This window comes from Limulus polyphemus, unplaced genomic scaffold (genome assembly GCF_000517525.1).
Source record: "Limulus polyphemus unplaced genomic scaffold, Limulus_polyphemus-2.1.2 Scaffold191, whole genome shotgun sequence".
NCBI classification, from domain to species: domain Eukaryota; kingdom Metazoa; phylum Arthropoda; class Merostomata; order Xiphosura; family Limulidae; genus Limulus; species Limulus polyphemus.
In genome coordinates this window covers 188,163-202,711 of record NW_013665801.1, presented here as the reverse complement: position 1 = coordinate 202,711, position 14,549 = coordinate 188,163, and the positions used below count along the sequence as shown (strand labels likewise).

Genomic DNA, 14,549 nt, shown 5'->3' with positions numbered 1-14,549 from the left:
GCTTGAGATGTTTCATGTTTCATTGATCTCATTTGTTTTCCCAAGCGTAAAAATTATTATAACTATGTTGAGTTTGTGAACGTGCTCAGAATATAGTGAAACAATGGCATTGTTTTTTTTTTATATAATTACAATTATATTTAATTAATTTATTATAATCGTATGTTTCTTTTTAGCTATGTTCCTCGTATTACATCGTTATTTCGTGTGCCAACTTTTATATTTTAACATTGCACACAGGTATCAAAATCTCCACGCCCTAATGATTATTCACAGATTTTTAAGGTAACTAGGTAACCGTTTCGTTCTCAAACAGTTTATAGTCCGAATTACTGGTCTAGTGTACAGCCTTATTGTATACTACGTTTAAAACACTGAAAATTATGTAAATCTTGACGACTATTGGAAGATATTGTTGTCTTTAATGTTTCTGATATCTGAACCTAATAAAAAAAAACGTGATTTTCTTTTCTATTTCAGATAATTGATATAGGCAGGTAAACCATAAAATGATAAAATTGCACACCTGTATTAGGAACCATATATTGCCTTTATTTCTCGGGATAACTTTAATCTACATCAAACTTTACTTTTTTGTTTAACGCAATAACTTTAACCTAGATCACACTTTACTTTTTTGTTTAACGGACTATATTTAACCTAGATCACATTTTACTTTTTTTGTTTAACGGACTATATTTAACCTAGATCACATTTTACTTTTTTGTTTAACGGACTATATTTAACCTAGATCACATTTTACTTTTTTGTTTAACGGACTATATTTAACCTAGATCACATTTTACTTTTTTGTTTAACGGACTATATTTAACCTAGATCACATTTTACTTTTTTGTTTAACGGACTATATTTAACCTAGATCACATTCTACTTATTTGTTTAACTGGAGAAATATGTCTGTACCACAAATATCCAATTCAAGCATAATAGTCAAACTAAATTCACAGCTGTGTTATTTGGTTTGTGATATTACAAGTTTATATTGTGGTAATTGACGGTAATATTGTGTTTGTTAGTTATAGAAGTGATTTAAAATATTTTCAAAACGTGTAATTTGATGCTTTTGAAATTAAGCTTAATAAATAGAAACCATCCATCAAGTTTCATATACATATATATTGTATATATCGTTAACAAGTACAATAATTATTTTACGCCAAAACATTAGGAAAACTTATTACTTCTAAATTAATAAAAAGATATATGGTTGTGCACACACTAAAGCTTCTACTTTTAAATATAATGCCATTAGACAACGATCTTTGGACGTTAATAATCTCAATTTTTGATATGTAAGGTTTTCTCTTCCCTCCACATTAAGCATTAAGTTGCAACAGTGAATCATAAGCAAGCACAGCCAGATAATTCCCGGTAGTAGGGTCGGCTCTTGCGTGGGATTTGGCAGAAGAGTGGTTAATGTCTACTGAATAAAACATAATAATTCGACCAATTACACAACACATTACAAAACGATTCAGGAACGAAGTATTTTCGTTCATGATAACACACAATCGTTTGTTTCATTATCACTGGGGACATTCTCTCGCATTTTAGATACTTTCTTGCTTACACGACGAATCAAACTACGACTGCGTGGTGCGTTTTTTTTATGCCCTTCTTCCGAGCCTGTGGCTTTTGAACAAGACGCGTGTGCACTGGAGCGACGGCACAAACCTGACGAATCTGACTGGAAAGGTATTTTAGCCAAAATAAGGAAAGATCGAAAAATTTCTTTCGTGTTGACGTTATCTTTTGCAGAACATTCCAAGACTTTGACCCGAAGTCGAGGGAGTTCACAGAAAACCCACTCAGCCACGTCTTCCTTAAGCAGCTCACGACGTTCGCTGGTCACGTCTGCTTTATTTCCAACTACAATGATGGGTATCTCTTGGAAGTCTTTCCGCTGTTCCCGAATCTCTTCAAAGCACTTCTTCAGGGTTTCGAAGGAAGTCTTACTGTCTATGGTGTACACCAGAAGGAAAGCTTGCGCATTGGCTATGGAAAGTCGTCGCATGGCTGGAAACTGCATGTCACCGGCAGTGTCCAGAAAGTCCACCTTCAGAGTCGTGTTACCCAGGTCAAATTCTCTGTAGTGCATGTCCTCCACAGTGGGACAATGTCTCTCAGTGAAGGTGTTAAACAGGAACCTCTTGATGATGCACGATTTTCCTACTCCCGTTCCCCCCAGCACCACCAGTCGAACTTGATAGGATGAGTTTTCTCCCATTGTTGTAACTTAGATCTCGGGATGCACTAAATTAAAATATATTTGAAAAAAAAAGCTATAATTTATTTTCTTATCTGTGAACAAGCTTTATGAAATACGTTTATGTCATCAGCATAAACCTACTCGTATTTCTATCAATCTTATTACAACTTCCCATTGCTTAACTCTAAAACTATGACATATTATTACTTAATGCTATTAGTATAGATACAGCTATTTCAGTTTCTTAAACTAAACATATGATGGTTAAACAGGAAGATATAAAGACAGGTAAAGATAACATTTCTATATGTATACTTCAATTTGTCTTTTGAGACGCTTGAACTTTTGGTATAACAGTAAAGTAACATTGAATTTTTAAACAAAAATTCAACCATTTATCTAACATACCTACACAACATCGGCTATTTTCGAACGAAAGACATAACCAGCTTCCTAAATACAAAATAAAATACTATTAATGCATCTTCACATATCAAATAGAAGATTGTATGTTTTTGAATTTCGCGCAAAGCTACAGTTTATTAAGGCTTACGTTTTTCCTCTGTATTGACTTTGATCCTATGTAATTCTAGTCAGTTTATTAAGGCTGACGTTTTCCCTCTGTATTGACTTTGATATTATATAATTGTATTCAGTTTATTAATGCTTACGTTTTCCCTCTGTATTGACTTTGATATTATGCAATTATAGTCATTTTATTAATGCTTAGGTTTCCCTCTGCTTTGACTCTGATATTATGTAACTGTATTCAGTTTATTAAGGCTTATGTTTTCCCTCTGTATTGACTTTGATATTATATAATTGTATTCAGTTTATTAATGCTTATGTTTTCCCTCTGTATTGACTTTGATATTATATAATTGTATTCAGTTTATTAATGCTTATGTTTTCCCTCTGTATTAACTTTGATATTATATAACTGTATTCAGTTTATTAAAGCTTATGTTTTCCCTCTGTATTAACTTTGATATCATGTAATTCTAGTCAGTTTATTATACATCTTTAGCTTCATTCGTTTATAATTGTGATTTGATTTTGATTTAAATAGCTTAATATTCATTGGAAGCTATTAATAATTTATAATTGTCAATGGCAATATCATCACTCCAATGCAGAAACGTATTATAGACAATTTTTAACATGGTAGGTGGAGTTTTCATTAAACCCTTTAATTTTATCGGCATTTCATGCATAGGCATTGTATCAAGTTATGCTCTGTTATCTGTAAAAGAAAGAAAAAAAAAGCAATGTCACTTTTACTGAACTTGTTTTAGTAATAAGTTATCGCTTTTTTTAATAACAGCTTACTCCAGTTTTGAGCTTAGAAAAAAAGGGGGAAGAAAATAATATTGTTACCGATTGGAATCGAGCATTCGAGAAGTTTTTTTTTTTTACTTCAGTTAATCTACTTAATCCTCAGATATATTTTAAGTAAGTCCTTCATGCATTATAAACACGTAAATTCTTCTAAAAATAGACTCGATTGTAAAGTAATTAAGCCTCTAAAACTGATTACGACATACTTTCGTATCTTGAACGTTGGAACAGTAAGTCCCATAATATCCAGTTCGTGCTGCTTGTTCTTTGTTTATGTGAGAGACATACTTAATTGATTTTATGTAAGCGTACTTGTGACGTGATTCATTGAAATAGGGATAATTATACTAAATTTAAAACTTTTTCTGGAAACACGGAAGTACAATACAATATACTGTACTGTATGAAAGCATTATGTTAAGATATCAAAAAATAACTTCCTAAACCTATACATGTGACCTATATACGTGTATGCAAAATAAAGCATAAACTACATCCTTAAAATGAACGAGTTAAAATTGTAGATTAACTTTGCTCATTATTCGTTCTTAAAAACTTGTCGTTCTTAGCTTAATTTTGGAGTCAGACGTGTTCTTTTAAGGATTCCAGGTTTGCGTCCCTTTTCATCAAAAATTGCACTCAGCAATCTAGAACGGTGGTTCTTAATCACGAGCGCGTTTTTTTTTTTCATTATGGTCTTTAAACTGTTTCTGCCTGTCTCTGTATACGTCAGCATAATTGTGATAAAGTGTTATTATAACCGATAGATGAATTTAATCCGTTTCAATTTAAAAATTTTCCTTAGTAAATATTAGTTCTAAGCAAAGTGTCGCGACCTTCATTATCACGTCTGTTTAATGGCGATTCTTGAAATACCCGTTATCTTTGTTATGATAAATAATACCTGTTAGATATTAGGTCTGGAGTTTTGGGGTTTGTTCCATTATTTAAGCTAAACTAGGAGTTAGGATAAGTAGGTTTGGCCCCTATACTTCTAATGGTATCCTTCAATATGAGCCAAATTTTCCTGGATTTCTGGCTATCTGTTTTAAGAGTAAACTGGAAAATGAAATAACGAGCACTCGTAAAAATCACTAGACATAATCTTTATCTTCGAAATATGAATCAGCATACTCCCTAAAACAGGTAATAATTTGAACAATAAAACTCAATTAAGATGCTAATTACTCGTGAATTTGTACTTATAAAATTATGTTTTCAAATACCATTTGTTACTTAAGAATAACTGCGTATATCTTCCTCTCTGCCTTTTCCCACACACGCTCATAATACAGTTTTAGCATAAATTGTAATAGATTGTACGTTTTTATAGACTCGTTCACCATGTGCTATTTTAGAATAATTTATAGTATTTTAATGTAAACTGTCATTAACTGAACCCCGGTCCAGCTTTACCCAAGACGTACTCTGGTTTATTAAAGTGTTGAAAACTCTATCTGGCCACAAATGTAACTGTTGTTTGAGTAGAAATTGTCATAAGGTTCAATACTTGCTCAGAAGGAATTCTTTTTGAATAAACAGTTGTAATTTCTATAGAGTTTAGTATAAAATGTCGTAAATCGTAGCAGATTTCAGACGTACCCATAATGTATTGCATTAGTATACGTGTGAGTAAACTGCGACTAGTTTTAGATCTAGACACGGAACAGTGTTTTGGAATAAACTGCCAGGAAATCTAATGACAATCCACTTGTTTTAATTTGATCAGCCGCATTTCAATGACGTGCAAGCAATACAAAAATGATCCGGAGAGTCTTGACAATTAGTATTACAAAGTGCCTGTTGCGACTAGTTTTAGATCTAGACACAAAACAGTGTTTTGGAATAAACTGCCAGGAAATCTAATGACAATCCACCTGTTTTAATTTGATCAGCCGCATTTCAATGACGCGCAAGCAGTACAAAAATGATCCGGAGAGTCTTGACAAATTAGTATTACAAAGTGCCTGTAAATAAAACAACAACAAAAAAAAAACGGATACTCAGGAGAGGCGGGGTTCTGCAGAGGTCGCTTCTCAGCGATAGCTCTAAACGACAAAACTTAATCTATCACTTCAAATGTTATTGATTTACTGCAGAGATTACTGCTATCATCGATCCACTCTAAAAAATGTATTAAACATGGCATCAATAATACCCTGCTGTTTAGTTTACAGGAGAAAACTATACTTTATTTTCCCACCACAAGCTATTTATTAATTATTCAATGGTTTAAATTAATCATCCTTATAAAAGCAGTTTTCAAAACCAATATTGAGATTACATGCGAACGCTGAAATGCAAACAAGTTTCAAAACACTATTTAAATAAAACTCTGAATTATTTTAGATAAATTTTGAGGCCAATCGTTGGCTTTTTTGGAGTTTACTCGACACAAATCAGATAAACTAGACTAAAATGGTATATATCGTGATTGAATTCGACTTTATTACAATAGGCTATCGATTTATTTCAATTGATGAGGCTTGTCTATATTGTGCTTTACTGTGGTATTTGTTCTAGCGGACACTTAGCATAAATTATAAAAACAGACAGTACCTTTTCTATGTCTCGTGCATTAGTCAATTGCCTAACATATGAAAGTTGTTTTGGTAGTTTATAGTGAACCAGAATATTTTAAACCTATTAATAGAAGATTCCTCTCAGTTGTGTAATTAATATTTTCACTAAATCTGGATGAATATTAAAAACCATTTTTTTTCTCTAACATTATATAAGCATGGCAGCAGTCAATAATTAGTTAGAGCACAGAAAACAGCTATGTTCTCGTAACATCAAACAAGTGGAAGAAACCAATTCAAAACCTAATGATAACAATGGCTTTCTATAAAAAAAGAACTAACTAAGGTATAAGGGAAACAACTAAAAGTGTATCGAATTGCACAAACCACTCAAAACTTAATTAGAATATTCAACACCAACAGACTGATAAGAGTCTAATAACTTTAACCATCTAGAGCCTAGCAACCTTAACCATCTAGAGATTATTAACCTCAACCATCAATTGCAAAAAACAACGAAGAACATTTTAAGTTTACAACTCAAACTCACTCACAGGAATCACCAATCAGCTTAAAGAAATAGATAAATTCTTCGATTGAAATTATCAGATCAATAATTCAAGGACTAATTAAATATTTCACTTGGAGTCTTACAAGAAACAAACACGTTAATGTCCAAGAAGCTGAAAACATAATGTGAGCTCTGCTGTCAACAAAGTGTTACTGTATAGATCTGTGTTCACACGATTATTATGTCAACAAAGTGTTACTGTATAGATCTGTGTTCACACGATTATTATGTCAACAAAGTGTTACTGTATAGATCTGTCTTCACACGATTATTATGTCAACAAAGTGTTACTGTATAGATCTGTGTTCACACGATTATTAAATTAGATTAGTCTTCTCCCCCAGCCCCCCCCCCCCAGTGCCACAGCGGTATGTCTGCGGACTTACGAAGCTAGAAACCAGGTTTTGATACCCGTGGTGGGTAGAGCACAGATAGCCAATTGTGCAGCTTTGTGCATAACTAGAAATAAACAAACAAACCTCCCCCCCCCAGTGGCACAGCAGTATTTCTGCGGACTTACAACGCTAGAAACCGGGTTTCGATATCCGTGGTGGGTACAGCACAGATAGCCCATTGTGCAGCTTTGTGCTTAATTACAAACAAACAAACCTCTCCCACCTACCTGATTTATTAGAAAAGTCCCTGAGAGGATCAAAAACAAGTTTATGGATTTAGTACTCTAAAATTTGGGATTCTATTCCTTATGGTGGAAAGAGCGCCGATTTCCTATAGCTTTGAGCTGAAACAAACAATAATTGATGAAGTTTAATTGGTTGTCGGAAGAAGAAGCTCTCTATTGCGAAAGAACTGATATAACGATCTCAGTCTGATGTTCTATAATTAAGCAACCTTTAAATTGATCAATAAGAAGTAAATTGCTGAATACGCCTATAACGTTCTTGTCCTTATAACCAAAACCAAAACCCAAAGATGTATCTTATTACAGAACTAAACAAAAAACCAGTTCGTAAGCAAGGTGGGAGTCAAGTGAGTTTCGCCGTTCACTAACATTCGAAGAGATGTTAACAAATAATTAAAACTCAAGTATAATAAAAACAAATAGTTTCTAACCGAAGTCATTTACTTTCCTTGTTATTTTCTGAGGTTGTTGCCATTAGATAATTGATTCCTTTGTTACTGTTATTCGTCTTTCTAATTTCTTTAATCGTCACAATTACTAAAACGTACTATGTACTTTAACTTTCTCATATATAAATGATAGAAGTCTTGTTCACTTATCCTTATGGTTGAATAACCCAATGAAAACGGTCGCAGCAGTTATCAACGATGACGATTGTATAAATTGAATTATTGTGATGAATATCTATCTGGGTTTTGATAGAATTTTATCACATTTGATATTAAAATAGCTAAAAACTTTGCCACCAGTTTATTGTGTCAAAGCAAAAGGAAAACACTGCCATATATTAAATAGCGTATAGTTTCTCTATGTTTCAATTTTACTCCAAATTTTTGAAAGCAGGTCAAAACCTTTTGTGGCAACACTCTACAATAGCAAATAATAACGAGGGTACTTACTTGTGATCGTGTCAATCTGCTGTAGTTTCATCAATAAAACTATACGAGCTGAACCGTATTACCAACAACCTGAGGCCTCATTTATTGAATATTCGTGAAACACAAATTGCACAATAACGCTTGCATCTTGTTCAAGTTTTCCATTTCAAAACTTAGTTTGTTTGTACCTTATGTTCAGTTACCCATGTTATATATATATATATGTGTGTGTGTGTTTGTTTCAGAAAGGTACAGCCGATAATTCGAAAATTGAACATAAAAGCAATTACACATGTAGGCCTAATGTTCATTCATGTTGTTATATTACATAAACAGTAGTATGTGTATAATGTTACATTTTCTTTACATCATAGCGTGCCCCCTTTACTGACAAGTGATAAGTGTGGGTTACAACCAGTAATGAAACTAAAAGGGATTAAATAGGAATTGGAACGTAATATTATCCAGCGTAAGCAAATACTAACCCAGGTAGGGCCACATAACAACCATAAACAGTGCAAACACGGACTGTTGACCGAATTTCTGATAACGTATAGGACTTGGAATATTATAACTTTTATTTCTCGTATCTTGATAAATATGTCTGTATCTTCTAAAGGGGGCTTTTATTTATACAACAAGCATGATTTATTGCCTGTACCTTTCATTCTCGCTGATCTTAGGTTTTATTGACTTACAACTTTAACTAAACTGAATGGAATAACTTAAACTAATCTAAACAGTTCCTATTTTATATGTTTAATTTTTTTTTCAAAGAAGGGTTATAATTAACTCATAGAACAAGTAGTGGTTTTCTTTCATGACACTGGTATATATAATTAATGAAGGTTATTAAGGGCAACAATGTACTTAATGACGTAATGTAAAACAACGTAACTGAGACAGTTCAACACAATGTACGAAGAAATAGATTTATTAGATATAAATCCTATATTTGCATATTATTATGAACTTTTAGGTTAGGCTTAACTTGAAAATTATTGTACTGACAAAAAAATATGTTTGCTTAAATAACAGTACATTGTTCTTGCATACTTTAACGAACCTACAGGGTTAGGGTTAAAGTAGAGTGCCTGAGGTGAACTCACATCAACTTTTGACTCTGCTATAATTACAGATGTTCAACTGAGATTCAACATCAGAAGAACATTGTATATTGTTGACCATGGCCAATTCCCAAATATGGAAGTGCTTGATGGACATGGTCTTTTCAAGTTGGTGAACTATAGATACAAACACCTTTTATATTTTCAGACTTCGATCTCACCTTAAATTCCAAGGACTGAGAGTAGGCTTATGAAAACGACCTGCAAATGTTATTCAACTGACTAACTGGGGAGTTAAGATTTTCATGTAAATAAATATTACTATGAAATTACATTACTTTGTTGGGTTTTTTTTTAGTGTTTAATCTTTGGTATCGCTCTATGGCAAAATTAAGGAAATCCTCATAAAACAACTGCATAGCTGTTATTACGAAAGACTGTATGTACAGATTATGTCCAAACTCAAATATTTGTTTATATATATATATTGTAGTATGACGTAATATATGCCTCACTTTGAGCTCAGTCTTAAAATGTACTATTCCCATATCTAAGTGCTCTTCGCACTTATCTGAAGTGGACGTAGTAAATGTAGAATGTGAGATGCTAGAATGGGGAAATTTGGTTTTCTCTGCATATACTGTACTTGTAGGATGTTGAACTATTTTTCTCATAAAAAAAACCATGAATAACTAGCTGTCTTCGACTTGCCAATGGGTATATTGTAAAGTAGACCAGTGTTAAGGTGAGCAGTCTTGAGGCAGTTTAAACGAATTGAACTGAGTGTTATCACATATATATATATATATTACAGTTCTTAAAATGTAGCATTCAACATTTTGTACAATCGGCCATATTTTAACTTCAAAAAGTATCCATGTATTCTTTGTTCCATGCACTCAGACATTAGTTTAATATTTTTGTTTTTTCACGCGTTAGAATTACCCTCCTTTCCATATTGTTTAAAACGTTCTAAAGGTACGCGTGCTTGTATTTTTCTCAGATATCTGATGTTGTTTATCGCAGGATAAGTTTTCCTTCTTTTTGACAAAATTATTTTAAGTTCATAATTGCATGTTGGAATAAAGTTTGGACTTTATAAGAACGATGTCCAAGGTTCTCGTACTATTCTTGTAAACGGTTCGCCCACCCTCTAAAATAGTATTCAGTCTGTCACCCGGGGCTACGAACTGATCAATAACTTCGCAATTTCCATTGTACCAAACTTCTGCGAATGACAGCGAGATAAGTTTTAGACCAGACATCTTGACAGAATTTTCACAAACCCTTCGCTGTAAGTGGGTGTTTGTTTAGCATAACCATCTTTAAGCAAGCCAAAAAAAAAGTATTTTTAAGCCTAATCGGAAGAATTAAGTGGCTGGATAGGATTGCTGTAATTACAGTTTATACAGCCATTTTGCTCATGAAAACAGCTCACGAACTTTCGGCTTTTGAGTCTACGTCAAATTCAAAACTTGTTTGTTATCTTGTTCATGATACTGTTCAATGTGACCACCTTCATCACGACAGACTTTGTATGGAAGGGTTCTCTTTCGTAACCACAGACTTCATTCTGCAGACGAGGGCGTTTCTACAAGTTGATTGGGGTGGTTTCAGAGGTATTTGCTCTCCTAAACACTCTGCTGTGCGAGTTTACTTTTTTTCGCCTTCATAAAGAACATCGAAGGCGTCCTTCTTCGAAATGTTGTGAATTTTGGCTCTATATTGCTTAAAAGTCTTGCTACACGAACATACTTCTTCGAAATGTTGTGAATTTTGGCTCTATATTGCTTAAAAGTCTTGCTACACGAACATACTTCTTCGAAATGTTGTGAATTTTGGCTCTATATTGCTTAAAAGTCTTGCTACACGAACATACTTCTTCGGAATGATCTATGGTATATATCTGGAAATACGTTTATTTCTGGCAACATTTAAATGTCGAACGGTCAGAAACGTGCAGTGAATCAAAGATATAGATGTTAAGCATGTCGCCACAGCTCGCATAATGATCTCTTAAAGTGTTATAAACTCTCTCTCTCTCTACTAGCAATAAAAGAATTGCGTGGGCGAGGACATTCCAAAGTGTAAAATAATAAAGGTGAAAAGCTCGCCAAATTAAAATAATATTATTGATGAACACGAAAACAACGTTTCGGCAACATCCCTTCATCGGATTTTCAGTCTTTTTACTAGTTAATGTTGTAAAAAGAAAAGAAATTTGTCAGAGAACTTTCGTTCACTATTTAGGAAAAGCAAAGGAATAATTTTAATATAATCTTGGTTGTGCTTTATCCTTCAAATCTGTGACATAAATCATCCACGGCGAACACTCTCGAGGTTTTTTAACGCTTCTAGTTCGGAAAAAATTATATATCTATATATATATACACTTTTTAATGTGCTGTTTCTGTAGTCTGGATATTTTCTTTGAGAGCTAAGAAATAATCTCATAAATATTCAGTTACGTTACTAAAGAAATGAGGTAAGTGTTTCATAACTGTTCCTTGTAAGTGTTAACCTCCTTCATAATATTCAAATGGTGTAAATAAATACCGACGCTATGTGCTTATTAATCGGTACTAAAAATATATATATAACAAATTATTTCCGAATCCAACTGTGTTCCTTCACTACGTCAAAGCCATATATCTTATCATTGTCAGATGTTTCATTTGCTTCTTTGTATCTCTGGACAGCTTTATGAGTGTAGTTATTGCTTACTGATGTTATTTAATTGGCACGCGTTACTACTTAGGTAGTTGACGTTAGATGGCTTTAAGTAATGGACAATACTTACGAAGCCTTTTCTGTTTCGATTCTTTCCACGAGTCTTCACGAATTGCAATAACAACCCAAAGATTTTATGACAGTAATTAACAGTAAACATTTCGTTATTAGACCAACTTGACTGTTCTCGGTGGTATTAAGAAATTGATTTTTAGTGCCATGTATCATTCTTGTCGTTCAAACTAGTTTTCTCTATATTATGCTAGAAATATAAAACAAGCGAGTGCTTTGTTACAGTTACCGGTATTTAAGTGTCACATAAGTTACAAGGAGAATAATTACTGTTTATCCTCCATTGTGGCTTCTTTCATTAATATTAGGGTTCGGATCCCCCTCCCACCAAACATGTTCGCTCTTTCAGCAGTGGGGGCGTTATAATGTGACGGTCAATCCCACTATTCGTTGGTAAAAGAGTAGTCCAAGAGTTGGCGGTGGGTGGTGATGACTAGCTGCCTTCCCTCTAGTCTTACACTGCTAAATTAGGAACGGCTAGCGCAGATGGCCCTCGTGTAGCTTTGTGCAAAATTCAAAAAACAAAAACAAACAAATATTAATATTAATGATTGTTTTTACGTAAGCTTTCCTATTCTTCGCCAGATATGACTTTTACTTAATTTTATTTACTTCGCCACTATACATAGCTTGTTTAAGGCATATCGTTGTATATAACGTGTTTGTGATGCATCAACATACATATATATTTGTGTTTACGGCTACCTTTTCCTGTGACAAATTATAAGTTTTTATCATAATGTACACAAACAATGCTTTTGCACAACCATTGAAATGCAGTATTTTCTCCTAACAACGTAATAATACAATGCTTCTATTTTCAATATCGCACTTAAAGCTTTTCTTTCTCAAATAATAAGATTTTCTTTGTTTTATCTATATATTTCATATTGTTTCCCGGGCATCAAAATCTGATGCTTCCATTTATATGCTGTGTTCAACTTTATTACTTTCTTCCATACTATCAAAATAACGCTTCCTTTTGTCTGAACCACAATATCACACTTCTGTTGTCTGCGTCAAAATATAATATTTTTTTCTTTTAGTTCAATAAATAGTATAATTATTTTTACTATATCAAAATATGAAACTCTTTTATTGCTTCTATTCTTTCCCGTTTCAAATTAAAATACATAACGCTTCCTCCTATTGCGTCAAGATATACGCTCTCCATTGTTTTATAAAACTCGAAAGCTATCGTTTGTTTCCTAAAAATATTATTGTTTGTTTGTTTGTGGAATTCCGCACGAAGCGACTCTAGGATTATCTGTGTTAGCCTTTCATAATTTTGAAGTGATTGACTAGAGGGAAGGCAGATATTCAACACTACCCACCGCTAACTCTTGGGCTACTCTTTATCAACGAATAGAGGGATTAACCTTCACATCATAACAACCCATGGCTCATAAAGTGAGCATTTCCAACGACGGGTTTCAATCCCGCGACCCGCAGATTGTGATTCGAGTACCCTAACCAATAGGTCATACCAGGCCTAAAATATAACTGTTACGTTTACTTCATGGAAGCATGGCCAACTCGCAATCTGTGGGTCGCAGATTGGAATCCCAGTCCCACCAAACATGCTCGCCCTTTCAGCCGTGGGGGCGTTATTATGTTACAGTCAATCCCACTATTCGTGGGTAAAAGAGTAGTCCCGAGTTGGCGGTGGGTGGTGATTATCATCTTACTGCGAAAAAAATAACCATAATTTAGACCCGTAAATATCATTAACAGCGAGATACCTAACTAATGAATTGGTTTGTTTTGAATTTCGCGTAAAGCTACACGAGGGCTCTCTGTGCTAGCCGTCCCTAATTTAGCAGTGAAAGGCTAGAGGGAAGGCAGCTAGTCATCACCATCCACCGCCAATTCTTGGGCTACTCCACAGCTGAAAGGAAGAGCATGTTTGGTGGGACGGAGATTCGAACCTGCGACCTTCAGATTGCGAATCGAGCGCCCCCTAACCACCAGGCCTCTTTTGGAATGTTTTCTAATCTTTGTTTAGATAAGAACGTAAGAAAAGTATATTTGATCACCAGGTTGATTTTTAGCTTCGCTCTAAGTATTTAGCTTGCTTTGATCGGAAGTTAATATTAACTATTTATCAAGTTACGATTGTTAACTGTATAAGAAAAATAACATTACGCATTATTTTCAAACCATGGTTATCATAAAAATACAAATATACCCACACACCTTACTGTATATTATTATAAGTTTCCCTATGTTATACCACAGTAAAACATTTCTTATTCAGCTAGAGAAGATTATAGCTTAGATATCATAATAATATTTGTGGCATTATTTGTTATTCGAAATCCCTCTGGCTGAACGAAGTTTTGTATATTCACCTATCACAGAGTCTTCCGTGATATCTTTACCGAACCACGAAATCCCTCTGGTGAACGAAATTTTAGTTATATTCACCTATCACAGAGTCTTCCGTGATATCTTTACCGCACCACGTAATCCTCTGGCTGAAACGTAATTTTGTATATTCA

General features: G+C 33.8%; 1 protein-coding gene across 1 annotated transcript in view; it reads right to left on the bottom strand.

Moving 5' to 3' along the window:
• Positions 1–627: 627 nt before the first annotated feature.
• LOC106478223 (GTP-binding protein Di-Ras2-like) overlaps positions 628–14,549 on the bottom strand; it is a 58,196-nt gene continuing 44,274 nt past the window's right edge. The window contains exon 2 of the mRNA XM_013938749.2: positions 628–2,274. Within this exon, the coding sequence (XP_013794203.1) occupies positions 1,517–2,248 (732 nt within the window). The 5' untranslated portion in view covers positions 2,249–2,274 and the 3' untranslated portion in view covers positions 628–1,516. The remainder of the gene's footprint in view (positions 2,275–14,549) is intronic.